Source organism: Salpingoeca rosetta (assembly GCF_000188695.1).
Source record: "Salpingoeca rosetta unplaced genomic scaffold supercont1.18, whole genome shotgun sequence".
Lineage (NCBI taxonomy): Eukaryota > Choanoflagellata > Craspedida > Salpingoecidae > Salpingoeca > Salpingoeca rosetta.
The window spans coordinates 865,670-893,169 of record NW_004754916.1 but is presented as its reverse complement, the minus strand read 5'-3'; the positions used below and the strand labels follow the sequence as shown (position 1 = coordinate 893,169).

The following is a 27,500-nucleotide window of genomic DNA, read 5'->3' as shown; positions in this document are numbered from 1 at the left end:
ATCTACCCACCAACACCACCACCATCACCACCACCATCACCAACACCACCCCACGACGGCACAGCTGGTTGGCGTTGCCATTGTGCGGGCGGGCCTGCCGCTGGAGAAGGTTCTGCGCGACATGGTGCGGGACATTGCTGTGGGTCAGCTCCTCATCCAGACAAACCCTTCCTCGGGCCAGCCAGAGGTTGGTGTGTGTGTGTGTGTGTCTGTGTGTGTCTGTGTGTGTCTGTGGTGGTGTGTGTGTGTGTGTGTGTGTGTGTGTGTGTGTGTGTGTGTGTGTGTGTGTGTGTGTGTGTGTGTGTGTGTGTGTCTGTCTGCGTGTGTGTGACCTCGTGTGAGCCGCCTTTGTGCCGTTCCGTGCACGATGTGGCGCGGTGATGCCAACGTCCATTCTCATCACGCTCGCACTCACCCACTCACCCACTCACCCACTCACTCACTCACTCACCCACACCCCCTTCCGCGCGCTTTTGTAGTTCTTCCACCAATCGCTGCCGAAGCAAATTCACAAGAGTACAGTCCTCCTCCTCGACGCGAGCATCGCAACAGGGCAAGCAGGTGCGTCAACGGCACAAAAACAGAAGCTGAGTCTGCGTGATTTACATGCTTTCTGTCGTTGTCGCATGTTGAGCAGCTGAACAGATGTTTCTCACCCACGCCCCTTTTTTGCTCCACCCCCACTTTGGCGCAGCCATCATGGCCATTCGGGTGCTACTGGACCACGGCGTGGCGGAGGAAAACATTGTACTGGTGACGTTGCTTGCAAGCAAGATGGGCGTGTGCTCCGTGGCGTACGCCTACCCAAAAGTCACCATCGTTGCCGCCAACCTCGACACCGACCTGGATGATGACTTGCACATCCTTCCTGGCTTTGGAAACTTTGGTGACCGCTTCTATGGCACCACAGCCATCAAGGGCACGTCTCCAAAGTGACGCACACGCTCGCTTTTGCTGCTGTTGCGAAGCTTTGTCTTGCGTGCTCTTTATGTTCTCTGTGTGTGTGTGTGTGTTTATGCTCTGTGTGTGTGCCACTTTCGCGCCAATTGATGATTGTTTGATGCATGCATGTATGTGTGTTGCTGGCAATGTGGGGTGGCTGGTGTTGTGTGGCTTGGGTTGAGGTGGGTGATGACAATTGAATGACAACAACACAGAGTGACAGAGGAATGGGAGCAAGCACGCGGCGATGCGATACAAAAAAAACACTGGTGTGCATGGAAGGATTTCAACCCGTGCATGCTGTGTTTTGGTATTTGGTGCCTGCAAGCAAGCAAGAAGCAGCACAGAATGGAGCAAGCATTTTCCCTGTGCGCCTCGCACTCCTTCTTCGTCTTGGTTTTGCTGTCCTGTGAAGACCACGACCACGCTACCAGCACGACGCTACCACGACGGCTGAGTGGTGGGAACACTGGAGTTGATGCGCGACGACTACGACCATCTGCTGCTAGCAAGAGCGATGCAGCGGTCTGCTGTGGTGGTGGGCCTCGTGGCCTGCTGCTTCCTTTTTCTCCTCACCCCGTGCCACGGTGCGTGGTGTGTGTGTGTGTGTGTGTGTGTGTGTGTGTGTGTGTGTGTGTGTGTGTGTGTGTGTGTCTGTCTGTCTGTCTGTGTGTGTCTGTGTGTGTCTGTGTGTCTGTCTGTGTGTGTCTGTGTCTGTCGGTCTGTCTCTTGTCTGTCTGTCTGTATTGACTGTCTTTGCCTCTCCAAGGTTGTTCTTGACCGTGTCTTCTTGCAAGGGTTGTATCGCCACCGCAACAACTCACATGCATTGGTGTCACCATTTCACACGCACACGCACAAACACACATACACACAATCATACAAACACATACACACACACATACACACATACATACATACATACATACATACATACATACATACATACATACATACATACATACATACATACATACATACATACATACATCCATCCATCCATCCATCCATCCATCCATACGTACATACATACATACATACATACATACATACATACACACGTCTATCGACGCTCCAGGCGGGGAGATCAGCATTTCGGTGGATCAAGTCATCTTCACCAATTATGTCGGCAACAGTTCCCCACTGACAACGGTGCGGATCCAGTTGCAAGTGATAGGCCACAATGAACAGGTCCAGTTCCCCTCGAAAAACACCAACAGCGATGTCTGGAACAACCAGCAGTGGCGCTCCTTCTCTGCAGACGACTTTGATGCAACGGTGCGCATGGTCCTGTGTTGCGCTGTTTGGTGAGCTGCGTTCAGGATGCGACATTCCAGGTGGGGTTGCAGCTTCTTCTCACATGTCCTCACCCATGTGTTCTTTTTCTTCCCGTTTCGTTGTCAGGGCCAAGTCATTGTGACCTACTCATACGACGCAAACCCCGATCAAGTGAGGAACACTCGCATATCCAGTCTGTACGCTTGCTTGATTTCCATGATACATGCATGGAACGGTTGTCGTCCACGTGAAGATTGCACTCACACGACAAGTATCGCGGCATTGGATGGCATTGGGTGACAGGTGTATGAGATGGAAACAGTGTCGTTCAATCTCCAAAATGGCTGCCAAAACAAACGGAAGGACATGCACGCCTCAAGAATGTACGAATCAGAATACAACGGCGCAGTTTTTACATCCCAGATCGACTTCGACTTCCGCCTGAGATTCCGCCCGAGTACGTGAACATTGCAATGGGTGTTGACGGAACTGACATTTGCGCAGCAGTACACTCGCACGTTCTCAAATCCACTTTGCTCTCTGACACCATTCACCAATTTACACAACAAAATGCCTTCTCCCCTCCCCTGCAGCCAACCTTTGTAATGCAAACGCCTGTAAGGACTTTGGCACGTGCACATGCATCAGCGATCGCGAAGTCAGGTATGTTGTGCTGTGCACTCATTCTGTGTGTGCTTGTTGTGTGCTTGTGTAGTGCTGTGATGCGTGTTTGCTACTGGTGGCGGTTGCCTGGTTGCCTGGTTGCCACGCTCACTCACGATACGTTACCATGTGTGCGCGTGGTTTTGTGTGTGCGCGTGGTTTTGTGTGTGTGTGTGTGTGTATATAGGTGTGACTGCGTGGGAGAGGTGTTTGAGGACAGTTGTCCCTCCGTCAGCAGTAGCCCCACCAGCAACCCGTGCAACCGAAACGTGTGCGGCAGCACCTGCCACTGCATCACCACAGGTAGTGCGCATGTGTATACGTGTGTGTGTGTGTGTGTGTGTGTGTGGTGTGTGCGTAACAACAGCTTGCCTTTGGTGCGTTGTTGTGCTTGACTGGCACCGACTGTGCATGAGGTATCACCTCTTTCTCACAGCTACCTGTGTGGTCTTGGTGCTTGTACATGTGTGTCATGTCGTTTCAGACGACAACTATGACTGCCTTGCGCTGCCGTTGTGTCCCGACCCGTGTACGCAGAACAACGGCGGCTGTGGGGATAATTCCATGTGCAGTGTGGCCTCTGCTCGCGTGCACTGCGAGTGCGTGGCTGGATACATGTCCATGAGTGGCGACGGCGATGACTGCCAGGTGTGATGTACACATGCGCACAGGAGCACATGCTCTTGTTTATGCCTTGTCAACACGGTTGCGTGTGGTGCATAGGGAACGCTTGAAGTGGTCCGTTCCTGTCTGAGGTTGATGTCATCCATACCACTGCTGACATAGGGTGTAGGGGTGTACTCACTTGCTTGCTTGCATGCATTGGCAAATTATTGCTCGTGTTCAAAACGTTGTTAACCACCATCAACCACCACCAACACACACACACACATGCCTGCAGCTCATCACCTCTACTTCGACGTCGTCTTCCTCAACCACGTCCACAAGCACAAGCACAAGCACAAGCACCTCCACATCAACGTCAACATCAACGTCAACATCAACATCAACGAGCACTTCCACAAGCACCACCACGAGCACTTCCACCTCAACCTCCACAAGCACTTCGACAAGCACCTCCACTTCAACATCAACGTCAACATCAACGTCAACGTCTACAAGCACAAGCACGAGTACATCAACAACATCATCAACCTCTACGTCTACATCCACATCCACATCCACATCCACATCCACAAGCTCCTCCACATCCACATCAACATCCACATCCACATCCACAAGCTCGTCCACCTCCACATCAACATCCAACGCCACGACAACTCAAGCGGCAGCGCAAACGACAGCTGCGTCAGCGTCGTCATCATCTTCTTCTGCCTCCATCACCACCATTGGCATTGCTGCTGGTGCGGCCGGTGGTGCGCTGCTGCTTGTTGTCCTCGTGCTGCTGCTGGTGAGGCGACGACGGCGCAAGCGTTTCCAGCAACACGGGGCTGGTGCCTTTGAAGAGGTGGCCACCGTCCCGCCCATTCTCAATCCGCTCTTTGCACCCCCTAACAAGAGCAGCGAATGCAGCGGGCCCAATGCTGGCGCGTGCCTGCAGGCAAGGGAAGCGTGGACAAAGACATCAGGTGCGCAGCAGGCGAGTCGGCTCCCACGTGCTGGTGGCAGCAGCCACAACAAGAATGCGGCACCCCACAATGAGATGCTGAAGCAGCGAGGCAACATTGCAGCCAAGTCGCCACCACCGCCAGTTGTTACCAGCGACACCAGCAGCAACGACACTAATGTCGACGAGGTGCCTGATTATGGCACCCCGCTGTGGTTGCCGAGCGCCTCGTCAGCCGGCGCTGGCGGCGTTGTGCCGCAGGAAAAGCGCATGCCAAGCGCAGCTGTGAAGCCGCAGCGCGGCGTACAGCAAGCACGGCCGCGCAAACACAAGCAGCCGCCAAAGCGGTGGGAGATCCAGCGGAAACCCTCCCCACAACAGCAGGAACATGGGCGTGATGGCAACGAAGAGCAACGCCAGCAGCAGCAGAACCCAGCAAAACCGCCCGCGCGGAAGCAGCAGCGACGGGGGCTGGCAGCCGTGACGGCGGCAGGATTGCGGGCACGAGCACGCGCGGGGCTTCCGTCAAGCGGCAGTTTGATACTCGACGATGTGCTCGCCACAGCGGAGTTGCATGGGCTGTCCTCATCCGAGACAGATGACAGCTCACTGCCGCATGTCGCTTCAAGCACGGAAGCGGAGCTGCCCACGTATGATCGCTTGGATGCGTGCACGACTGCACATGCACCGACCGATCAGCCTCAGCAAGTGCCGCGAGAAAGGCCGCCAAGGAGCAGCCAACACCAGCGCAAGCGACAGCAGGGCGATCAACAGCGGGGTCGCAGGCCTGGGGCGCACCAACAGCAGCAGTCAGATTCGAAGCAGCCAAGGCAGCAGCAGCGGCACAAGCAGCACAAGCAGCAGCAGCACAAGCAGGGACGACGTCCACGACAACAGCGCAAGCAACAGCACACGCACAATCCGAGTCAGCCTCGCCCTCAACAGCATGCGAGCGCGCAGAAACCAAAGCGCCTCCAAGCAAGCGAACAGCAACAACAGCAAGGGTACGATGTTCTGTCGGGGCCGCACCAGCGTGCCCGCATGCAGGCTGATGAGCATGATGTGCACACGTATCATCACCTTGGGGTGAGAGCAGAGGAGGCTGCGATGATTGCCGCCATCCAAGCAGCTAATCAAGACCCGCAGCAACAGGCAGACTACGATGTGTTGGCTCGCCCACAACGGCGAGAGGATGCAACTCCTGTGGACGTTGGTGGCCACAGTGACACGACCTATGATCGTCTTGATGCAGCCCTGAGCAACAGCCATGTTGGCAGCGACACATACGACCGGCTGGAAGGCGTTTCCACGACGCCAATCCGAAACAGCAGCAGCAGCAGCAGCAGCAATAACAGAGGTGGTGGTAATGGTGGCGTGGATTATGATCGCCTTGATCGCGTGGCAGAGCAGCCGGAATACGATGTGCTGGCGGGACCACATCACCGCGCGACGCGAGGAGGAGGGAGTTCCGCAGGTTACGCGACAGAGCCCAGCACCAGCATCACGACCACCACCACTACCGCCAGCACCAGCAACATGTACGACCGTCTTGATGCAGCGCGCGCTGCTGACGTTGCGGAGTATGATGTCCTGTCTGAACCGCACAGCCGCGTGCCCATGTTCAGGCGACAGCAACAGCCTGCAGGCAAACATGACAAGCGTGATGGCGGCACCACATCGGATAACGTGTACAGCCACCTCACAGACCACGAGACGTCCACGTCCATTTGAATTGTGCCTGTGTGTGTGTTGTGTTGTTTCTGTGTTTGTGTGTGTGTGTGCGTGTGTGTGTTGTGTGTGTGTGTGTGTGTTGTGTGTGTGTGTGTGTTGTGTGTGTGTGTGTGTTGTGTGGCTGTGTGGCTATGTGTGTTGTACTTGGTGTCACCATTTCTTCAATAGGAAGCTGCGTTAACCTGATGCTTTGCCACCGCTGTTTTGATCCCCCTAGGTGCCTCGATTACATTCGTGTTTGTTTTACAGCTGTTCTTAGCTTGCCTTGCCGAAGCCTCTTCGGGCGCGTTGACACTAAACTTAACACAACACAACAATAGAAGAAGCAAAGACACTTGCAGACATGGCAACGACAGCAGCTCGTGGAAAAGGGTTGCTGGTGTCTGTGCGTGTCTGTGGGTGTGTTGTGACCCGTACATCCATTCGTGTTCCTTCGCAGTTTCACAATGCTAACGGTGTATTGGGCTCATGCTCACAAGGGTCCAGGAGACATAACACGTCACGTTGGCCTATTTACCTGCCCCTGCAAAAACGGGATGCATGCTTACTTGGTGGCGACAAAGCCACAGCAGACACAGGCACACACACACACACACACAGATACACATGCACACACGCACACACACACAGACTCACACACACGGACACACACACACACACAGAGAGAGAGAGAGAGTGTGTGTGTGTGTGTGCGTGTGTGTGTGTGTGTGTGTGTGTGTGTGACAGACACACACGCCCTTTAAGCCTTTACTCAACTTAAATGGAGGAAGAGGATGACTCGTGGTTTGTAGCGAGGTGGTTGTACACGTTGATGTCGCTGTCTGCGGTCAGGACAGGCGGGCGCTGATGCGGTTCCGCCAACGCCTCGTAGTCTGGTGTCAAGTCGACGGTTGGCGCAAGGTGGTTGTACACCGGATTAGGTGCCACCACTACTGGCTCGTGCTGCTGTTGCTGTTGCTGCTGGCGGTGGTGTTGACGCGGCGAATGCACGCCGTTGTGGTCGCCAGCATGTTGCGGGTGATGTGCACGCGGCGCCATCACCACGTACGCCTGTTGCTGCTGCGCTTGATGGTGTGTTGTTTGCGGCCGGCGTGGCGGACGGGGCGGTGGCAATGGCATGCCGCCCAAGGTCACGTCATCGTAGTCGCACTCATCGTCAACATCCGTGCTGCCAGTAGCGAAAGGTTGATGTGAAGAGCCTCCATGGGCAGCAGGCGGCAGCCACAACGGCGCGGTGTTGGAAGCGGCCGCGTGCCCGTGTGCACGGAGAACAGCATCGCCGTGTCCTTTGTCACCCCTGACGTCGTCGTCATCGCTGTTGGCGCCGTTCATCCACGCACCTCGAGCACCGTGGTACATACTGCTGTTACCCTCCGCGTCATCGTGGCGGAAAGACTCCGCGCGGGGCACGAACAGGGGGTTGACAACAGGCGCCACAGTCGCAGCGTGGCCGACAAGGCCAGAGGCATCTGCTGCGCCTGCCGCTGTTGCTGGTGTTGGCTTGCGCCGTGTTCGTTTGACGAGAAATAGCGTGAGGGTCACGAGCACAGCGACACCTCCAATCACGCCCAATGCAACACCGACGGTGGTTGTGGTGGAGCCAGCGCTTGAGGAAGCAGCAGAAGGCGGCGGTGCGCTCATGGTTGTTGATGGTGGCGCTGAGTTTGAGCTCGGCATGATGCGGGAGGAATTTGTTGAAGCTGTTGTCGCCGTTGTTGTTGCTGTTGAGGAGGACGAAGAGGAGGATGTTGACGTGGATGATGACGTCGATGTGCTTGTGCTGGTGCTTGTGGAGGTTGAAGTTGAGGTTGATGTTGATGTTGAGGTTGAGGTTGAGGTTGAGGTTGAGGTTGAACTTGTACTTGTACTTGAGGTGGACGTTGACGTAGATGACGACGAACTCGTCGAGGATGCGGTGGTGATGAGCTGCCAGTACGCGGCACACAGAAAGCAACCAATGCAGTGAATGATTGACACATGCGTGGCATGTCACAAAGACCTTGAAAGCACGCAGGCAGATGTAGGCGTGTGAACACACATCCATACACACATAATAAACACACCAAACACACATGCATGCACACGTAAGGGCACAAGCCTGTACCTTGCAGTCTTTGCTATCCCCGTTGGAAGAGAAGTATCCCTCCATGCACGTACACGTGACCTGGCCTGAGTCCACCGTGCAGATGGAATGCTCGCCGCATCTGTCATTATTCTGCAAGCAAGGGTCTCGGCATTGTGCTATGGCCTCGCACCTGTATCCTTTGTCTGCACCACACAGCCGAATGTGAGGATGTACAGATGTACCTGAGACGCATGGAAGAGGCAGTGCAGATTAAAGGCAAAACAAACCGACAGCCATACATTCTGTGCACAGACACATGTGTGTGTGGCAAGGTTGTGTGAAAGCCACGCACCTTCAGTGATGCACAGGCAGCCATCGTCGCAGGGACTGTCTGCGCATGCGGTTGAGCTTTGATCTTTGTTCAAGCAACTTGGGTATATTTCACGAGATTGGCAATGGCATCTGCAATTCATACAGCACATGGTAGCGCAACAAGGGACAGGACATCAACGCTGGTGAGTATTGAGGGGCAACCGCGCGAAGGGGCCCGAGCAGCAACATTGCCACAGCATGGTGGTGGTGAGTAGCTTCTCGACGTACTCTGCTTTTCGATCGCCCTTGCATTCGCAGGAACTGGGGAAGGGACTGCAGGCGCCTTCCTCGCACAAGTTGACTGGAGCAGTGAGAAGAGAGCACGACGCAACGTGAACAGGGGGAGAGAGAGAGTGTGTGTGTGCATGAGTGTGTGTGTGTGTGCGCGCACACGCTTCTGAACAGCGATGCAAGGTCTTGTCATGCAACACAGTGCTGCTTGGGACTGACTTGGAGAATATCGTATGACGTAGAAGACTTTAGCTGTGCTGGAAGAAACGGTTCTTGACTCCTTTCCCTCAGCCACCTGTTGACTGCAGTTGCCCTTCGTGAAATGGAAGCGTTTCGAGCCGAGATGCCCTTTCTGTGCCTGTGCGTGGATGCCGGTGCACATGTACAAGCGCAAGCAAGGGAGCTCATGATCGCGTGAGCAAGAAGGAAGCTACTGGTATTACAAGGGGGATCCGCTCTAGAAGGAACACGCAAGCAAGCAAGCACAAGGAGCACACACCCAGTTCCAAACCATACACACCTGCCTCTGCCAAAGGCTCCAATCGCTGTCCTTGATGAAAACGTGAATTCTCGGCTAGCGCCATATCACACACAAGAGAACCGTTACATGGCAGTTGATCAATGCAGTGTAAGTTGGTGCTTGGGACAATGGCAGGTGTACTCTCAGGTTGAAGAGCGAGAGCAGGAGTGCGCATTGGAATCCCCACTCACGCTGGCATCGAAGTCCGTTTCCGGGAATGTCTGCCACTCGTATGTTCCAGCGTTGCTTCTCCGAAAAGTTAGGCGACCACCATATCCAAGAACTTTAAACTGCACTTGTTGTGGCGGGCGTTTTGTAGACCCCATTTTGAGCGTCGCTTTGATGAGCCGAATGCTGATGGTCCCCGCTGCAACAACGGACAGCAACGATGAAAGCAACGATGGTTGATGTGAGCGCACGAACAACAGGACATGCAGACATTCTGTCAGTCGAGCAGGCGAGCGAAGCCCCCTCCCCCCACTCCAGCACTCCCACCCCTCCAGCAACGGCGCACCTTGGCACGTGGGAAGAAGAAGGCATGCTGCCAGTGCGAGGAGGCACACGCACACTAAGGCTCTTGGTCGTCGCATCCTCACAAATGCTTCCGTGTCTCCTCCTTCTGTCCTTCTGTCCTTCTGTCCGCAGGACACAAAAGCCCGTGTGCTTTCGTGTGTGCTTCTGCCTTCAAGCAAGTCGCTCCTCGTGCGTGCCTTTTTTTTTTCCGTTTTGCCTGCGATTATTTTGTGCAATTATTTTTTGTTCAGCGTGTTTGGGAAATGGGGCAACGCAGACAAGTCGAATGTGGAGGAGCCAAGGGCAAGAAGGGCAAGAAGGGCAGCATGCGCTTGCTGTGGCTGCTGCTGACGGGTGTCCTTGTCTCGCTCAGCGGTCTCTGCGAAGGTGTGCATGAGTGTGTGAGTGTGTGTGTGTGTGTGTGTGTGTGTGTGTGAGTGTGTATGAGTATGCGTGCGTGTGTGAGTATGCGCGCGCGTGTGTGTGAGTATGCTTTGTGTCTGTCACAACCTGCGTTTCAACTCACACATCCTCATCTCCCATGCCACATGTCGCAACCCCTCCCCCTCCTTTGCCCTCCCTTGCGCCCCCCCCCCCCCAATTACCAGGCGGACGCGTGAGCCTGCGGGTGGAAAAGGTCGAGCACAGGCTCGCGTTGAATTTGCAGTTCGCCGAAGCGAGGACCGCACGCTTGGAGTTCGAAATCCAGGGACGCTCTGAAACCCTCCAGTTTCCTTCTGAACAACAAAACCCTGGAACGTGGGGTGTGCTATGGCAATCCTTTGTGGCAGACGACTTTGAACGCAACGTGCGGCGCCCATGTTTTCTGTGTCAAAGTGCCATGCCATGCGACTACATTTGTGCTTCCGAGAAGGCTGAAAGGCTGAAGTGAGCGCATGTGCGGTGTATTATCAGTGTCATCATGTTTGAAGGTGTGTGCTCGCTTGCTCACATCCGTGTCCGCCTTGTCCATTTGTCCTGGCACAGGAGAAGCTGGAACTCGACGTCCTTTATTTTGGGGTAAGCCCAGCCACTTCACGTGTGTGTGTGTGTGTGTGTGTGTGTGTGTGTGTGTGTGTGTGTGTGTGTGTGTGTGTGTGTGTGTGTGTATGTGTGTGTGTGTGTGTGCACCGTTGGGGAGTGGGATTCCAACTCGATCCTCCACGCCAGCACGCCAACACACGTGCTCAACTGGTATTGTGCTTGCTTTTCCTTGCCTCTTACGACAGACATACCGAGCCGATAACACGCGGCTGGACTTTCCTCGAAGCTGTGACCCGCAGCAGGAGACAGCTGTTACACACACCCAAAGTCGCAGAACCCGAATCACCTTCACTGTCGAATACACGCCAAGTGAGTAACAAGCCTCATGCCATCACTTTGAGCTTATATTTAGGGCCTTCAATCCTTGCTTGTGCCCAGTCCCGTCCGTCTGTCCTCAAACGCGCGAATCCTTCTCCTTTTGAGAGTCGTTTTGTCTCACCCGCACTGCACGGCCACTGCCATTGTTCATCATGTCAGTCAATCTCTGCAACAGCAGCGCCTGTAACGGCGGCGCATGCACGTGCCAGGGCGACCGGGACTTCTTGTGAGTTTCACGCTGCGTTCTGCATGTGCGAGCGTGTGCATGCGCGAGTGAATGAGTGAGTGAGTGAGTGAGTGAGTGAGTGAGTGAGTGAGTGAGTGAGTGAGTGTGGGTGCATGTTGGTGTGCGCGTTTGTGGTTGTGCAATCAAGGAAGCAAGGAGCATAACCAACACAGGCCCTCAACCACCGTAGTTCTAACACACACACACACACACACACACACACACACACACACACACACACACACACACACACACACACACACACACACACACACACACACACACACACACACACACGCACACACACACGCACGCACACACACTTCATTATGCGCTGCTGCGCCCTTTGCACGTGTGTGTATTACAGGTGCGACTGTGCCTATGGTGCTGCTTTTGAGGATGCACAGTGCTACAGTGGCGACTTTCAGTGCTCAGGCCCATCGTGCCCCAGCACCAGTCCTTGCGAAGCATTGTCAAATCCTTGCAACAATGGCTGCCACTGCATTGCTACAGGTGAGCAATGGTCGATTCGCACACGTGTGTTGTGTGTGCTGTGCGTGTGCGTTTGTGCCTGTGTGCTTGTGCTTCTGTGAGCATTCCTGTGTATGTGTGTGTGTGTGTGTGTTTGCCCGTGCACAGCTCTGTACCCGCGTGCATCCTAAATCCCACCCGTTCTTCCTTTCTCTCTCGTCTGCGCTGTCAGCACTGCACGCGACTACCCTTTCCATCTCCACCCCGCCTTGCATGGTCTTTCCCTCTGCCGCTCGCTCATGGCTGGTGCACATGCCACGTGCCTTCGTGTCTGTGTTCAGATGTGGATGCCTTCGACTGCGTGCAGCTGAAAACTTGCCCGTCCAGCCCCTGTACGATAGACAATGGCGGGTGTGGCGCACATTCCACCTGCACAGCGATTAGCAAAGATCACGTCATGTGCACATGTATGCAGGGCTACGTGTCACAGAACGGAGACGGCACCGACTGCGTTGAAATCACAACAACAACAACAACAACAACAACAACAACAACAACAACAACTACAACTACAACTACAACAACAACAACAACAACTACTACAACAACTACAACAACAACAACAACAACAACAACTACAACAACAACTACAACAACAACAACTACAACAACTACAACAACAACTACAACAACAACAACTACAACAACAACTACAACAACCACGAGTGTGACGATGACTACCACTGCCACGACGACGACGACGATGACAACAACAACAACAACATTATCGTCCTCATCATCCGCAACAACAACAACTACAACAACCATGACAGTGACTGCAAGTGCTACCACTGCGACTGTCACGCCACGACCACCACGACCCTCGCGATTACCACCTTCGTTATCCACAAGCACGACGACCTCCTTTGCCGCCGTCATGCCCGGTGCAACAACCGTCTCGCCATCCACCTCCGCTGCGTCCACCACGACGATTGGCGTTGCGGCGGGCGCTGTGGGCGGTGTCATACTGCTGGTTGCAGTCATGCTGTTGTTAGTACGACGGAGACGGCGCGGAGGGAACCCACACGCAGATGGTAAGAAGGCAGCAGATGCACACGTGGCGGCGCCGTACGACGGTGATGACGCTGCTGTCTGCGACCGCATTGGCCCCGTGGTGAATCCTGCCTTCATGCTCAACGACACGGGCCGTAACGGGCACACCACTGACAACAGCAACACCAACACCAACAGCAACAACAGCAACAACAACAGTAGCATGGGCGCCAGTACCAGCGATCGCAATGCGCCTGCACGCCACCACCCGCGGGACGCGTGGGGCGACAGTGGCGTTAGTGGTGCCGGTGAAGCCGGGCTGTTGCACGGTGGCCGGCGCCCGGACAGCAGCAACAGCAACAGCAACAGCAACAGCGAAGCGTTTGGGGAGAGTGGGGCGCCACTGTGGTTACCTCATGGTGATACTGGTGTTGGAAATGGCACCACCCGCCATCATCGTGGTGGCGGCCGTGCTGTATCGCCATCTCACGCGTACGAGAACATGGATGCGGTCATGATGGGTAACAGCACAGACCACCAACCGCAACAGCCGTTCGTGGCACCTACCTACGATCGGCTGGACACGTGCACGACACACCAGCAGCAGCAGCAGCAGCAGCATCAACAGCAGCAACAGCAGCATCATTGGGGTGGCTCACAAGAGTTTGGTGATGAGGCAGAGTACGATGTGCTGTCGGGACCACACCAGCGCGCGCCTACCGGTGCTCGTGGCGGGAAGCACGTCTACCACCACCTCGGCATGAGGCCAACCGAGGCAGCGATGATTGCTGACATTCAAGCAGCCAGTACGCATCACCATCAACAGCAGCAACAGCAGCAACAGCCCGAGTACAGCGTGCTGTCTGGTCCTCACTCCCGTCCATTTGCCAGCGACGTTGGAGCGTCCTATGATCACCTCGATCGCTCCAGCGAACAGCCCGAGTACAGCGTGCTGTCTGGTCCTCACCAGCGCGCACTTGCTCCCGGCTCTAGCAGCACACGGTCGCAGCGAGATAGCAGCGCTGCACCGAGCCAGTCCTTCCCGGGCAATACGTACGACCAACTCCACCGCACGTGGGCGACAGCAGCAGGACTGCCGCCGCCGCCAGAATACGCGATGCCGCTTGACCCGCACGATTCAGCGCACGTGGGCGGGGTCTCCATTGATGCCATCTACAGCTCAGTGCAGGACGATGTGGTGGCTTAGATGGCTCGACTGTTGGGCACGCTGTTGCAGTCTTAAGAGTCTTCCCACATGCAGCTAGTTGTTCTGGTCCTTGTATTGTTCCTCGGTTCGTTGGTCGTTGCAACCTGCATTGCCATTTTGCTCTCTCGTTCGTTTTACACTTCCAAGCAAGGCTTAGGTTTTTGTTATCACATCACCAATCACGCAGAGCAACAAGGCGACAGCCTTGCGCCGTGTGTTACTTGCTCTTGTTCTCACTTGCCCTCAAATAATTGTTCTTCCATTCGCTGAGATGTGGCACAAACGTCCAGTAAACAAGCAAAAAAGCAAGCAAGACAGACAGCAACACGAGCAAGGGACTGAAATCAGTACAGACTGAATTAAGGGGTTCCTCGCATTTTCGCTGACACACAAGACGCAAGAAGCCAACAAGACAAGTGAGCGACAGCAGCGGATATGGGGAAGAAGCCGTTCAGTGCGAAGCAGAAGAAGGCGCAGCTCAAGGCGCGCCGGGAACGCAGGCAGGCGCGGCAAGGTAAGGCAACGGCGTGTGTGTATGTGTGCGTGTATGTGTGTGTGTGTGTGTGTCTGTCTGTGTATGTATGTATGTGTTCTGCGTGTGTTTGCGTGTGTGTGTTTGTGTGTTTGTGTGTATCTGTGTTGCAGCTCACGCAAGCCCCGCACACGACGTGGACGCTGACGTTGTGATTGCTGTGGGGAAATGGTTGTGGCTGCACACACATACACACACACACACACACACACACATTCACACTGGCAGAGCGCAGGCTGAATGAGGAGGAAGGCGAGGACCGACAGACACGACAACTCGAAAAGGTACACTTTGCGTGCGTGTGCAGGTGCATGCTTACAGTCACTTCATTCGTCTGTTATCGTGTCCTATCGCTTCTCCTTCTCATCACTCTTTCACTTCCCTTCTCATCACCCCTTTCTCATCGCCCTTTGTGACCGTTTCTCATCATCCTTCACTGCCTTCCTTGTCAAATCTGTATCACACCATCCATGCTTAGGGCGAGGAAAAGACGGGCGCCCTGGAGATTGACATTGACGCCATCATCAAAGCCAACCATGAAGTCAACATGGACCCACAGCAAGACACCAAACGGTGAGTGAACAACTTGCACTGAGAATGCTGTCGCGTGGTCGCTACCAGTTTATGAGAGAGTTGCATGACCGTGACATGCTGCTCATGCTTGCGTGTTACTTTATGTGGCCGACAGGTTTGCGCTTCGCTTTGCCAAAGAGTCACGCGAGGAGCTGGAACGCCGCAAGCGCCTCTCTCGCCAGCCCTTGAAGATGCTGCCAAAGGTGTGTGCGTGTGCATGTGTGTGTGTACGTGTACGTGTGTGTGCGTGTGTGTGCGTGTGCGTGTGTGTGTGCGTGAATGTGTGCCTGTGTTTGTGTCTGTGCCTGTGTTTGTGTCTGTGCCGGTGTTTCTGTGTGTGTCTGTTCCGGTGTTTGTGTCTGGTGCTTGCGTCTTCTATTTCAAGCCATGACATTGGTGTGAGTTGCCGTTGCAGTCAAGTCGCATCTCGTCAAGTTCACCTTGCCCACCACGTTTGTTCGCGCCATCCTTGCCAATCTTAGGAGGAAGGCCTGGAGATGGACGTGGACACCTTCTACCGCCCCGGGTCAGCGCTCGACATGCCAAAGCGCCCGGCATGGAACTACAACATGTCCAAGGTGAGCCACGTGGTGTTTTTTGCTCGCTGCTTGTGCACCCACGCACGCATTGAGTGTGTCACCGCTACGTCCATGCTTGCTGTCAGCATGCATGCATCACCCAATACCCCCACTCACTCACGTGTGTGCGAGTGTGTCTGTGTGCGTGCATTTGCCGGTGTTTAGGCCAAGGTCCTTGCGCAGGAGGAAGAAGCGTTTCGCAAGTACCTCCAGCGGGTATGTGACAGCTGCCCAGTTCACGATTCTAGCTCAAGTTTCCCCTACAGCCCACGTCTTTCAAAACACCACACACACACACGCACACGCGCGCGCGCATACACACGCACACACACCCCGCCCCACACACATACATACATGTGCACATACACATATCGCGCTTGCTCTGCTGCCACGTGGGAGCGGCAGAATGTTCATCGTGAGTCACGTATCCCTACTCTTCACGCGTACAGATCAAGGAGGAGTTTGCCGACCAGGAGTTGTCGTACTTTGAGCTCAACTTGGAGGTGCGTTGCTGATGCGTCCCCCATGTACCGCCTGCCTTGCGCGCCATGTTTTGGGCAGTTGTTTCGTGCACGCCAGTGGTCACACTTCCTCTTGTGTGTGTGTGTGTGTGTGTGTGTGTGTGTGTGTGTGTGTGTGTGTGTGTGTGTGTGTGTGTGTGTGTGTGTGTGTGTGTTGTCTGACAGACGTGGCGGCAGCTCTGGCGCGTTCTCGAAATCTCCGACATTGTCTTTCTCGTCGTGGACATCAGATACGCGGTGGGTGCGTGTGCGCGCGAGTACGCGAGTGCGTGAGCGTGTTTTCTTTGTGTGTGTTCGCGTGATTTGGTTGTGCGTGTGTTTCTAGATTGTACCACTGCAGCGAACCACTGCAACGTAGTGTGTACTGCATGTCCCAATCCCAGGCCAAGTCCCTCACATACAACGGCCGCGCGTCTTCACGCTTGCGTACTGTCACCTCGTCGCAGCCCCTGCACTTTCCGCCGGCGCTGTTTGACTTTGTGGTGAAAGAGATGGGCAAGCACATTGTCCTCATCCTCAACAAGGTGAGGAATGCATTGCTCTGTCTGTTCACCACCGTGTGCGAGATGGAGATGCGAGATGCGGGCGCTTGGGAATGCCAAAGCAAGAGCACACGTGCGATCGCGTTTGCTTTCGCGAGGTCACCCGTGCTAACAACCTCACACTCTCTCACTCACTCACTCCCACACTCACACACACACAATCACTCACACACTCCCACACACTCCCACACACTCACACACACTCACACACATACACACTCACTCACACACACTCTCTCTCACTCACTCACACACACACACACATACAATCACTCACACACACACACACACACACACACACACACACACACACACACACACTCACACACACACACACACAGTGTGATTTGGTTGGCGAGCCCACGACGACGGCGTGGCGCGAATACTTCAAGACGCGCTACCCGGAGGTGCACATTGCCACATTCGCCTCGTTCAAGTCCAAGAACGAAGGGTGAGCACACGCGATGTGGGTGTGGCATAGCTGCTTGTATGGGGTGTTGAGTGGAACAAGCTTATGTGAACAGAAACCGTGTGCACCAACACACATTAACACTTGCCCCTCCCCCCTCACCATGTGTGTACACACTTCAACACACCCCACCCTCCAACTCACACCCCACCATACACATCCCCACCCCCTCCCCCCCCCCCCTCCATCGCACCAGCAACCCGGCGAGCCGCAAGAAGCATCGGCGGAAGCTTCGCATTGCGAGTGGCATGCAGCAGCTTCTGCAGATCTGGGAGGACCTGAAGCTGCCTGGCCTTGACGAGTGGCGCAGGAACGTGGACGCGCGGCTGAAGGAGGAGGAGACACGGTTGGAGCAACGGAGGGGCGGGGGCCGCTGGTTGGACGTGGACGATGACGACGATGAGGAGGATGATGATGATGATGATGATGATGATGATGATGATGATGATGATGATGATGATGATGATGATGATGATGAGGGTGGTCGTGGTGAGAAGAGTGTTGGTGGCTCGGGCAGAACAACGCGGACGCAACGCGACGGCGGTGATGGCGACGACGATGGTGCACGCCATTCGGGCAAGTTCCTGTCCGAGGACCGGTGGGCTGAGGGCGCAGCAGAGAAGCAGCGCGACCAGGACTTTGTCACGATTGGCATGGTGGGGCAGCCCAACGTGGGCAAGTCGACCATCCTCAACAGCATTGTGGGCAAGACGGTGGTGTCGACGAGTTGGACCCCCGGCCACACCAAGTACCTGCAGACGTACTTTCTCACGCCCAACATCCGGCTGTGCGACTGCCCAGGCCTCATCTTCCCATCCCTCATGGCAAAGCCACTGCAGGTTGTGTCTGGCCTGTACCCTGTGGCGCAGGTTCGCGAGCCCTTCACGCCCGTGCTGTTTCTGGCGGAGCGCGTGGACCTTGTGAAGCTTCTGCACCTCAAGCATGACCCTGATGACGACGAGCCGTGGTCTGCGTGGAGCATCTGTGAAGCATGGGCCGTTGCGCGCGGCTTTATCACCAAGCGCGTGGCGCGCCCAGACGCCTACAGGGCCGCAAACAACCTCCTCCGCCACTGCGGTTCGTGTCCCGTGTGTTTGCTCGAACATTCCATGGTTCCAAACGTGCATGTGTGTGCGCGTGTATGAGCGTGTTTGTTTGTTTGTTTGTTTGTTTGTTTGTTTGTTTGTTTATTTGTTTGTTTGTTTGTTTGTTTGTTTGTTTGTTTGTTTGTTTGTTTGTTTGTTTGTTTGGCTGTATTTGTATCATGTGTATGTGTGTGCAGCCGTGAACCATCCAACGTATTCCGTTGCTTCGCCATTCACACACTCACATGCACACACACACACACACACACACACACACACACACACACACACACACACACACACACACACTCACTCACTCACTCACGTGCACACACACATGCACACACAGTTGAGGGCCGCATTGTGGTGTCGCTGAAGCCGCCGGGCTACTTTGCCAAGTACGGCGACGCGCCACACCGCGAGCATCACGAGGGCGAAGGAAAAGGTGACACACATGTCGACACGACAGCGTGGGAGGACAGCGTCAAGCCCAAGTTTGCCCCGCTCGGTGGCGGCAAGATCAAGGTGAAGCGCATGCCACAGGCCCCACCCTCGCTCGCACACGTCAGCCGCGCTAGTGGTGATGCCGATGACGATGATGATGGCGATGGTGATGGTGGTGATGTGGCGCAGGAGACAGCGATGGATGCAGCAGCACGGAAGAACAAGAAGCGCAAGGAGAAGAAGAAGAGGGACAAGAGGAACAAAGCGAAGCAGCAGCTGGAGTTGCTCAAGCTCTCCGATGACGACGAGGAAGACGAAGACGAAGGCGAAGAGGAGGAGGAGGAGCAGGTGGTGGCAGCGCGTGGCAAGGGGAAGCAGCGTGGAGGGAAGAAGAACAAGAAACAGCAGCAACAGCAGAAGAAGAAGACCAAGGAGGAGAGTGAGGAGGAGGAAGAGGAGAGTGAGGAGGAAGAAGAAGGAGAAGCCTCTGGCCCCGCCAACCCATTTGCGCTTCTGGAAGGGCTTTGATCTCATTGCGTGTGTATGTGTGTATGTGTGTATGTGTGCATGTGTGTGCATCTGCACAGTGGATTCAGTTGTTGCGTTCGTTCATTGTGGTCTCAACGTTCAATGCAGTCGCAACATACACAATACAACCGCACAACCGGCTCGTCATCAGTTGGTGATCAAAACGAAGGAGAGGCGAAGAAACAGGATTTACAACATACTACACAACATGCAACATTCTGCCCGTTTACATTCACTCGTCCACTCATTCAAACCACAACATACACCACACACCGCACTCAGTCCCCCCCCCCACCTCTCTCTCGTCTCTGTGCGCTAATAACCGGCAGCGTGTCCGCCTTTTCGCTTATCGGACGCCGGATAGATGATCCCATCCGTGTCAACGTAGATGGCCTGCACACACCAACATTCAACATTCAACACGGTGAGAGCACATGTCAGTTGGAGGGAGGGTTGTGATCGTACTTGATCTAGCGTGTAGATGCCCTGACCACAACCGCTACGACGATGATAGATTGAAGCAGTCACATTGTGTCTGTCCTCCTCCTCCTCCTTTCACAATAGCTCGCTTTGAAGAAGCTGACCTGTGTAACGGCGTTGCTGTCCACCTGTACCCAATTGTGCCCGCGAGCCTCCAAAGCGACACGAATTTTGTTGGGAAACGCCCTCTCCCCGGCAACAACGTCCGGCAGCAGCTGAAGTGTCCACGCATTGTTTTGAGGGGAATTGAGCAAAGGTTTGATGTGAGAGATGTACATGGAGCAGTTGCAGCGCATAGGCAAGCAACGCAACAAGGAGATCAAGGGGGTGGGGTGGGGACTGAAGACAAGGAAACTTGCAGGCAGAAAAGTACACTGACGCACGCACACACACATACACACACACACACACACACACACACACACACACACACACACACACACACACACACCTGGTCGTGGACGCGTGGGCTGTCGACGGCCTGTCGTGTGAGCATGCCAAAGTTGAGCATGTTCAACAGGACCTGCGCAGTCGCCGTGGTGATCTGAAGGCGTAGCAACAAGGATGCGAAGGTCAGCGAAAAACGTAGGCAGGTGAGAGCGCAAGGCTGGTGTCTGCTAGAAGGTGCGAGGTGCAGCACATATCACATCAACAAGCTGTTGTGCGCTGGCACACGCACACACACACACATACACACACACACACACACACACACACACACAAACACACATACAGGTGCTTTGCTGCTGCCAACACTCACTTTGGTTCCGCCAGAGGCGCCCGCAACCGCCCGAACACTACCGTTCTGCAATCGTAATGGTGGTGGTGATGATGGTAGTGAGTCGAGCATGCACACGTCAGCCGGGTAACGTGCATGTACACGTGCCGTGAGCTGGCAACAGCACAGCATCGCAGCAGGACCACCGACATCAACCAAAGCAATAATCACCTTGACTGCAATGCAGGGCGCAGAGCTTGACAGCGGGCGCTTGCCGGGCCCGACGTAATTCGCTGGTGATGGCTGCACACCAAAGGCGTTGGTGACACCTGGCGTGGCAAAGTCATCCATCTACACATGGCGGTGGCGACGGCGGTGATGATGATGATGATGATGATGATGATGATGATGATGATGATGATGATGATGATGATGATGATGATGATGATGATGATGATGATGATGATGATGATGATGATGATGATGATGATGATGATGATGATGATGATGATGATGATGATGATGATGATGGATGATGATGATGATGATGATGGTGGTGGTGGTGGTGGTGGTGGTGGAGAAAGGGCAATGTTGAGTGACGGATCATCATCGAATTGGATGCATAGACATGGCTGTACCATCGCGCATGTTCGAGAACAAGCAGGCTGCAAGACCGCATCCGTAAACATTCGTGCACATCCTCCACAACAACAAACACCACCATCACCGTACACACCTCGTTGTTCATGAGGATGCCGTGTTTGGTGAGCACTTTTGATCCCCAGTAGAGATTGACGGTCGACGTGACCCCAACAGCGTTTCCTTCGCTGTCAACAACTGTGTGTGTGTGTGTGTGTGTGTGTGTGTGTGTGTGTGTGTGTGTGTGTGTGTGTGTGTGTGTGTGTGTGTGTGTGTGTGGAGCAAAGAAAGGTGTGCAGTGTGGAGCAAGTAGATGGATGGCCGGGTGGGCAGTGTGGTGAATCAAAGGTGGCAGAAAAGGAGCAAACGAGATCGACGAATGGACAAGACCATAATCGCTCGCAGATGACGCGACTGCGACTGTACCAGAGAGGTGGGTGGTGCCGGGTGTGGGCTCGATGTCGTAATCTGCACCGTAATACTTTGGATCGTGGTGTGTTCTGTTGAGCAGCAGTCGTAATTGCCAGTTGTGAGTGTCCAGTGCCGACACGCCGTTTGTCTTCATGCGTGTAGCGCATCGCACACACACACACACCCATGGTCTTCAATACGTCCACAACAAACAAACAAACAAACACACACACACACACAACGCATACACACACTCACACAAACACACACACACACAACGCATACACACACTCACACACATGCAGCCGACTTACACGTTTGTGATACGGTTGTGCCAGTGCACGCCCTGGGATCGATTGAGCATCTCCTGCTGCAACGACGTGACGCGGTCACAGAGCGTCGTGTTTGTGCACGTCTCGCCACAACACGGATCTGCAAGCTTTGTTCGCTGCGGTGATGGGACGTGGTGATGAGGATGGGAGGGGTGGCGTGAGGGTACAGCGGTGGTGGATGGAGGATGACAGGGCTTGTGCACAATACACCGTAAATCACGTACAACCACACATAAAAGTACACACACACACACACACACACAGACACAGACACAGACACACACACAGACACACACACACACACACACACACACAGACACAGACACAGACACAGACACAGACACACACAGACACACACACACACAAGACACAACCTACACCTGGGCGTATGCGAAGCGAAAGCTCTCGATGATGCGGTGCCAGGTGAGCTCGTTGGGGGTGGTGCCGGTCAGGTTGTAGTTGTCCAGGATGTTCAGAATCATCCCAAGCACGCTCCCAGAGGCAGGCTGAGGGTGGCGTGTGTGTGTGTGTGTGTGTGTGTGTGTGTGTGTGTGTGTGTGTGTGTGTGTGTGTGTGTGTGTGTGTGTGTGTGTGTGTGTGTGTGTGTGTGTGTGTGTGTGTGTGTGAACGGCGGGAGAGGGGTGGTGGTTGCGTGTTGTTTGGGTGGTTCGTGATTCGCGGTGGCAGCGGCGGTAGATTGTGGGATGCTGAGAGCCGGACAACGCAATTGCAACAGCATTCACAACACGTTCATGCACACACAACGCACACACACACACACACACACACACACACACACACACACACACAGGGCACAGGCTGTACCGCGGGTGCGAGGAAGAGGTCGAAGCCTTCGTAGTTGAATGTGAGCGCATCTCGCACCACTGGCGTGTAGTTGCGGAGATCATCCAACGTCATGATGCCAGGGACTGCATGAGGGAGGAACGAGGGAGTACATGTGTGTATGTGTTGCGTGTATGTGCGGTGTGTGTATGTGTGGTGACATGTAACTGAGTAAAATGTACGTGAACATGTTCAATCGTGTGCCCGCTGTTGCGGAGTTGGCTTTGTCTTCTCGCCACATCACAGGCGTCAATCGCTCATGAAAAGCCCCAACTCTCTCTCTGTCACACACACATACACACCAAACTCTCTCTCTCTCTCTCTGTCTCACATATCCACGGCAACACACATCCACTCTCTCTCTTTCTTCGCCATCTCACTTGAGTCATTGCTGAGTGCCTCGATAATCCCCTGTGCAATTTCTCCCTCGTAAAACACAGACGCGCCATCACGCGCAACCTACAGCACCGCAGCCAGGACGAGGGGGCAACGATGAGGGTTCAACGAAGACACCCAAATCGCCGACATTCACCACACTCACACATCACACCACATGCACTCGCACACACACACACACACACATGCACTCGCACACACACACACATGCACTCACACATCACACCACATGCACTCGCACACACACACACATGCACTCACACATCACACCACATGCACTCACACATCACACCACATGCACTCACACACATCACACCACATGCACTCACACACATCACACCACATGCACTCACACACATCACACCACATGCACTCACACATCACACCACATGCACTCACACACATACACACCTACCTTCTCGAGTGTGTCTGCGAGCTTTAGACGCTTCATGGTGTCACCTTCCTTCAGCAGGCGCCCGTTTTGCTCAAACAGGCGGCGGAGCGCCGGACGCGCACGGTCATAACTGAAGCGGCGACACCAACATCAAGATCAACATCAAGATCAACAGCAACAGCAACAGCAACAGCGTCAAGATCAACAGCAACAGCGAACGAAACAAACGCAAGCATGTCAACAGCAACATTGACACAAACGCAAGCATGTCAACAGCACCGCTTCAAGATCGACATCAACATGTCAACAACAAGGTTCGCCACAGCCAAACATGTGCGTCCTCTCGCTGTTGCTGCCCGCACCTCTGTTCAATGCTGGCTGCAATGTGTTCCGACACCTTGAAGCCGTTGCGTGCAAGCTCGACGCTTGGCATGACGAGGTCATACCAGCTGAGCCGGCCGTGCAGCTGCCACGCCTTCTCAAGCCCGCGCAATTCGCCAGGAACACCTGACGCAAGGCCGCCAACACGCGACGCGCACAACTCTTGCTCGGCTGCGTCGTGGCTCAGGCAGGCGTTGAATGCCCTGTACATGTGGCTCGTGGCGGCGGCTGGCGCCATTTCCCGGAAGTCGATGACGTGCGATGCGCCCGTGGTCCCGTTGTGCACCAGCATGAACCCGCCGCCCCTGCCCACGCCGCCGTGTTGTGTGGTGTCATGGTTTGGGTGGACGAAGGGATGAGGGGATGAGAATATGCAAGTGGGAACGTTGGTGGTACTCACAACATTGGACCAACCAACAGGGGGTTCAAATCCTCATAGCCACAAATACACACACACACACACACACACACACACACACACACACACACACACACACACACACACACACACACACACACACACACACACACACACACCCTATGCCGCTGCTCTGGCCATTCACCACGCCGAGACAGAGCGTGGTGGAGATGGCGGCGTCCACGGCGTTTCCGCCCTTTTTCAGGATGTCTCTGCCAATCTCAGAGCAGATGCCCACGTCCGCAGCAACAGCCCTGCCGTGCAGGTGTTGCAAACATACAAGTACCAAGTGTGGGTGACAGCAACTGCACGATGCATGTTTTGGTCCAACGCACTCACGCAAGTGGTAGCACCAGCACCACAAAAGCTCACACGCATGCAAAAGCACACGCACACACATCCACACACACATACACACTTCCACACCCACACACCCACACACATGCACACACACATGCCTCCACACACACACACACACACACACACACACACACACACCCGTGCTTGTAGCCGACGGACTCGTGCGCGTTGCTGTTGGCCACAATAACCGCCACCAGGACCAGTACTGTTGCCAGAAGCGTGCAAGGTGAACTTTGGCAAACCAAATGCAGCATGCAACAGAGCCAGCACTCGGCAATGGCAAACATCAAGCAGCAAAAGACAACAACAGCAGCAGCAGCAGCAGCGCGACGCCAACCACCACGATTTTCCACCATCCCCCACGCCGCGCACCTGCGCAGATAAAAGTGATGCCGTAGATGATGATGAACCGCCGTACTGTTGTGCGAGCATGCCATGGCTTTCCGACCACGTGGCCGACGCCATCTTCCTCCTCGTCCCCATCCTTTGCGTGTGCTGCTGACGGCTGCACCTCCACATCAAAGTCACTGTCTCCATCGTCAACATCATCGTCCACATGATGGTGCGGCATCAAGTTCCTCCTCGTGGAAGCTGTGCCTTCAGGCTGCATGTACTGGTCTTCCGCTTCATCGTCCTCCACACTCTCCAGCGGCTGGTACGCGTTGTTGCTCGCCATCTCGGGCGAACGTGGGCGTATTGGGAAGCAATAGTCAAGCGGGGGAGAGAGGCTGGCAAGCGATAACAACGCAAGTGGAGCTCAAGTGCACAGCAGTGCGCCTTTTGCACGTCCTTCCTTCCTTTGTTTGCGTTTGTGGCTGTGGGAGTCGTGACGAATTGCCATATCTTCAATTGATCCTCTGCAAGCCCATCACACGCAAACAAACGCAAGCAACCTGCACCGCATCCAAGAACGTTGCAGCTCACCCCGATTGTGCAGGCCCGACCTGAGGGAGCGAGGGCGATAAGAGGGAGAGAGTGTGAGCGCGTGTGAGCGTGTGTGAGCGTGTGTGGCAGGAAACCACCCGCGAGCGTGCGAGCGTGTGGGTGGTGGAACCCAAGTTGCTTGTGGCGGTTGAGGGGTCGCTTTAGATTCTCCGATCGGTTTGGTTTTTTTTTTTCTTCCCCATACCTTTGTTGCGATCTGGATTTCACGCTGTTATGGGTCAGCAAGGCTCTCAGCTGCTTCGGCGGCCTGTAAAGAAGCCTGCGAAATCAGAGGCAGCCTCGCCATCCCAGAAGCTCTCGTGAGCCGTGCACTGTGCTGTGTGTGTGTGTGTGTGTGTTGTGCTGTGTGCTGTGTTATGTATCGTGGTGTGCCCACGGCATGTGCTGCTGTGAACTCTGTGCCGTAGGTTCGTCCGATCGTGTCTGATATGTGTGCATGGATGCATGACAGGTGTGGCACATATGCCATTCAGGGATACCGCGCCACGATGGAAGATCAAGACATGTGTGAGGTAAGCAAGCAAGCGGAAGAAAGTGAGGGGAGCAGAAGAAGAGGGAAGGGGCTGTGCCATGTGTGTGTGCGTGTGTGTGTGTGCGCGCGCTATCCCAGTTGTGCGCTGTGCAGAGCTCAACAGAGGTTCTCCAACTTCCGTCTGTCTGTCTGTCTGTCTGTCTGTCTCTGTCTCACACATACACTGTCTCTCCCTCACTCCCTCACTCATACACACACACACACACTCCCTCTCCCCTCCGTCCCAGTTTGGCATCTTCCACGGCGATAAGGAAACAGGCGCCTTCTTCGTGTTTGACGGCCACGGATCTGAGGCCGCCGCACAAATTGTGAAAACGTAAGTGTTATCGTCGGAAATGGGGCACTTGCCCGTCTCGCACACACACGCACACACACACACACATACTTGTTCTCAACACCATCATCGCTCACCAACAAAACCGTCAACAACAACGCCAACGCCACCTAATACCACCGCTTCCATTGCCCGCATCGCCACCATTGACGCTGAAGGTACTTGCCCCGCGAACTCCGCAAGCGCTTGGACAAGATGTCGCCTGACAGCGAAGACACGCCGGAGTTTCCCGATCGCCTCCGCGCCGCCATCGTGGACGCATTCATCCAGACCGGTGGGTGTGCTCTGGCATGTGCTTGTGTGTCTCTGTGTGTGTTTGTCTGTCTGTCCGTTTATCTGTTTGCCTGCCTGCCTGTCTGCCTGCCTGCCTGCCTGCCTGCCTGCCTGTCTGTCTGTCTGGGTTTGCGTGCGTGTGTGTTGTTTTATTTGCCATTTGTTTGTGTGTGCATGGGGTGCACGAAGCACTTACAGCGTTGCTGACGCCGAGTTGTCGCCTCTTCTTCCCTCTGCGCACATGTGACAGATGAACTACTGCGTGAAGATCTGGGGTGGACGGAAGGCTCGGTGAGAATACATGCACACAACTGCGACCACACCTTCTTGCTGCGTTGTGTTGTGTGTGTGTGTGTGTGTGCGCGCGCGTTAACGTGGGAGAGACTGTTTGTATGTTCGCTGCGTGCAACTCATTTGCACTGATCTTGTTCTTGCATTCTCGTTCACAACCACACGTACGCTCACACACACACACACACACACACACACACACACACACACACACACACACACACACACACACACACACATGTGTGTGTGTGTATGCATGAACGCCACGTGTTTCAGATGC

General features: G+C 54.7%; 7 protein-coding genes across 8 annotated transcripts in view; 5 read left to right on the top strand and 2 right to left on the bottom strand.

Moving 5' to 3' along the window:
* The window catches only part of PTSG_06600 (uridine kinase), a 4,552-nt gene extending 3,346 nt beyond the window's left edge, over positions 1 to 1,206 (top strand). The window contains exons 12-14 of the mRNA XM_004991930.1: positions 65 to 187; positions 480 to 561; positions 695 to 1,206. Coding sequence (XP_004991987.1) covers positions 65 to 187; positions 480 to 561; positions 695 to 936 — 447 coding nt within the window. The 3' untranslated portion in view covers positions 937 to 1,206. The remainder of the gene's footprint in view (positions 1 to 64; positions 188 to 479; positions 562 to 694) is intronic.
* A 214-nt stretch (positions 1,207 to 1,420) lies between these two features.
* Positions 1,421 to 6,241, top strand: PTSG_06599 (the record flags this gene model as incomplete). Of its 2 annotated transcripts, XM_004991929.1 has the most annotated exons (8): positions 1,421 to 1,529; positions 2,021 to 2,220; positions 2,347 to 2,391; positions 2,644 to 2,677; positions 2,814 to 2,883; positions 3,071 to 3,186; positions 3,368 to 3,531; positions 3,785 to 6,241. In XM_004991929.1, the coding sequence occupies 8 exons, from the start codon at positions 1,421 to 1,423 to the stop codon at positions 6,179 to 6,181; spliced, it is 3,135 nt and encodes a 1,044-aa protein (XP_004991986.1). In that variant the 3' UTR covers positions 6,182 to 6,241. The 2 variants fall into 2 exon arrangements, with proteins under 2 accessions (XP_004991986.1, XP_004991985.1); XM_004991928.1 differs by lacking the exons at positions 1,421 to 1,529; positions 2,021 to 2,220; positions 2,347 to 2,391 and having other exon boundaries at positions 2,521 to 2,677.
* A 696-nt stretch (positions 6,242 to 6,937) lies between these two features.
* On the bottom strand, positions 6,938 to 10,135 carry PTSG_06598 (uncharacterized protein; the record flags this gene model as incomplete). The annotated part of the gene is made up of 8 exons (XM_004991927.1): positions 9,884 to 10,135; positions 9,561 to 9,736; positions 9,370 to 9,423; positions 9,069 to 9,207; positions 8,692 to 8,708; positions 8,437 to 8,488; positions 7,766 to 8,107; positions 6,938 to 7,737 (listed from the first exon to the last, which is right to left on the bottom strand). The coding sequence occupies exons 1-8, from the start codon at positions 9,957 to 9,959 to the stop codon at positions 6,938 to 6,940; spliced, it is 1,656 nt and encodes a 551-aa protein (XP_004991984.1). The 5' UTR covers positions 9,960 to 10,135.
* On the top strand, positions 10,133 to 14,201 carry PTSG_06597 (uncharacterized protein; the record flags this gene model as incomplete). Its single annotated transcript, XM_004991926.1, has 7 exons — positions 10,133 to 10,269; positions 10,491 to 10,690; positions 10,870 to 10,902; positions 11,112 to 11,235; positions 11,404 to 11,470; positions 11,838 to 11,983; positions 12,283 to 14,201. The coding sequence occupies exons 1-7, from the start codon at positions 10,146 to 10,148 to the stop codon at positions 14,199 to 14,201; spliced, it is 2,613 nt and encodes an 870-aa protein (XP_004991983.1). The 5' UTR covers positions 10,133 to 10,145.
* A 383-nt stretch (positions 14,202 to 14,584) lies between these two features.
* On the top strand, positions 14,585 to 19,613 carry PTSG_06596 (uncharacterized protein). Its single transcript, XM_004991925.1, has 12 exons — positions 14,585 to 14,715; positions 14,962 to 15,017; positions 15,212 to 15,306; positions 15,422 to 15,509; positions 15,789 to 15,884; positions 16,050 to 16,100; positions 16,334 to 16,387; positions 16,571 to 16,642; positions 16,852 to 16,929; positions 17,289 to 17,398; positions 17,613 to 18,493; positions 18,851 to 19,613. The coding sequence occupies exons 1-12, from the start codon at positions 14,637 to 14,639 to the stop codon at positions 19,471 to 19,473; spliced, it is 2,283 nt and encodes a 760-aa protein (XP_004991982.1). The 5' UTR covers positions 14,585 to 14,636; the 3' UTR covers positions 19,474 to 19,613.
* Positions 19,539 to 25,643, bottom strand: PTSG_06595 (gamma-glutamyl transpeptidase). Its single transcript, XM_004991924.1, has 16 exons — positions 25,218 to 25,643; positions 24,984 to 25,050; positions 24,605 to 24,739; positions 24,049 to 24,372; positions 23,708 to 23,816; positions 23,277 to 23,355; positions 22,879 to 22,982; positions 22,434 to 22,559; positions 22,036 to 22,169; positions 21,737 to 21,810; positions 21,408 to 21,508; positions 20,903 to 21,022; positions 20,714 to 20,758; positions 20,405 to 20,497; positions 20,058 to 20,168; positions 19,539 to 19,866 (listed from the first exon to the last, which is right to left on the bottom strand). The coding sequence occupies exons 1-16, from the start codon at positions 25,519 to 25,521 to the stop codon at positions 19,789 to 19,791; spliced, it is 2,004 nt and encodes a 667-aa protein (XP_004991981.1). The 5' UTR covers positions 25,522 to 25,643; the 3' UTR covers positions 19,539 to 19,788.
* A 56-nt stretch (positions 25,644 to 25,699) lies between these two features.
* Positions 25,700 to 27,500, top strand: part of PTSG_06594 (uncharacterized protein) — a 4,628-nt gene continuing 2,827 nt past the window's right edge. The window contains exons 1-6 of the mRNA XM_004991923.1: positions 25,700 to 26,089; positions 26,242 to 26,302; positions 26,550 to 26,638; positions 26,815 to 26,930; positions 27,180 to 27,220; positions 27,497 to 27,500. The exon at positions 27,497 to 27,500 is cut by the window's right edge and continues 93 nt beyond it. Coding sequence (XP_004991980.1) covers positions 26,004 to 26,089; positions 26,242 to 26,302; positions 26,550 to 26,638; positions 26,815 to 26,930; positions 27,180 to 27,220; positions 27,497 to 27,500 — 397 coding nt within the window. The 5' untranslated portion in view covers positions 25,700 to 26,003. The remainder of the gene's footprint in view (positions 26,090 to 26,241; positions 26,303 to 26,549; positions 26,639 to 26,814; positions 26,931 to 27,179; positions 27,221 to 27,496) is intronic.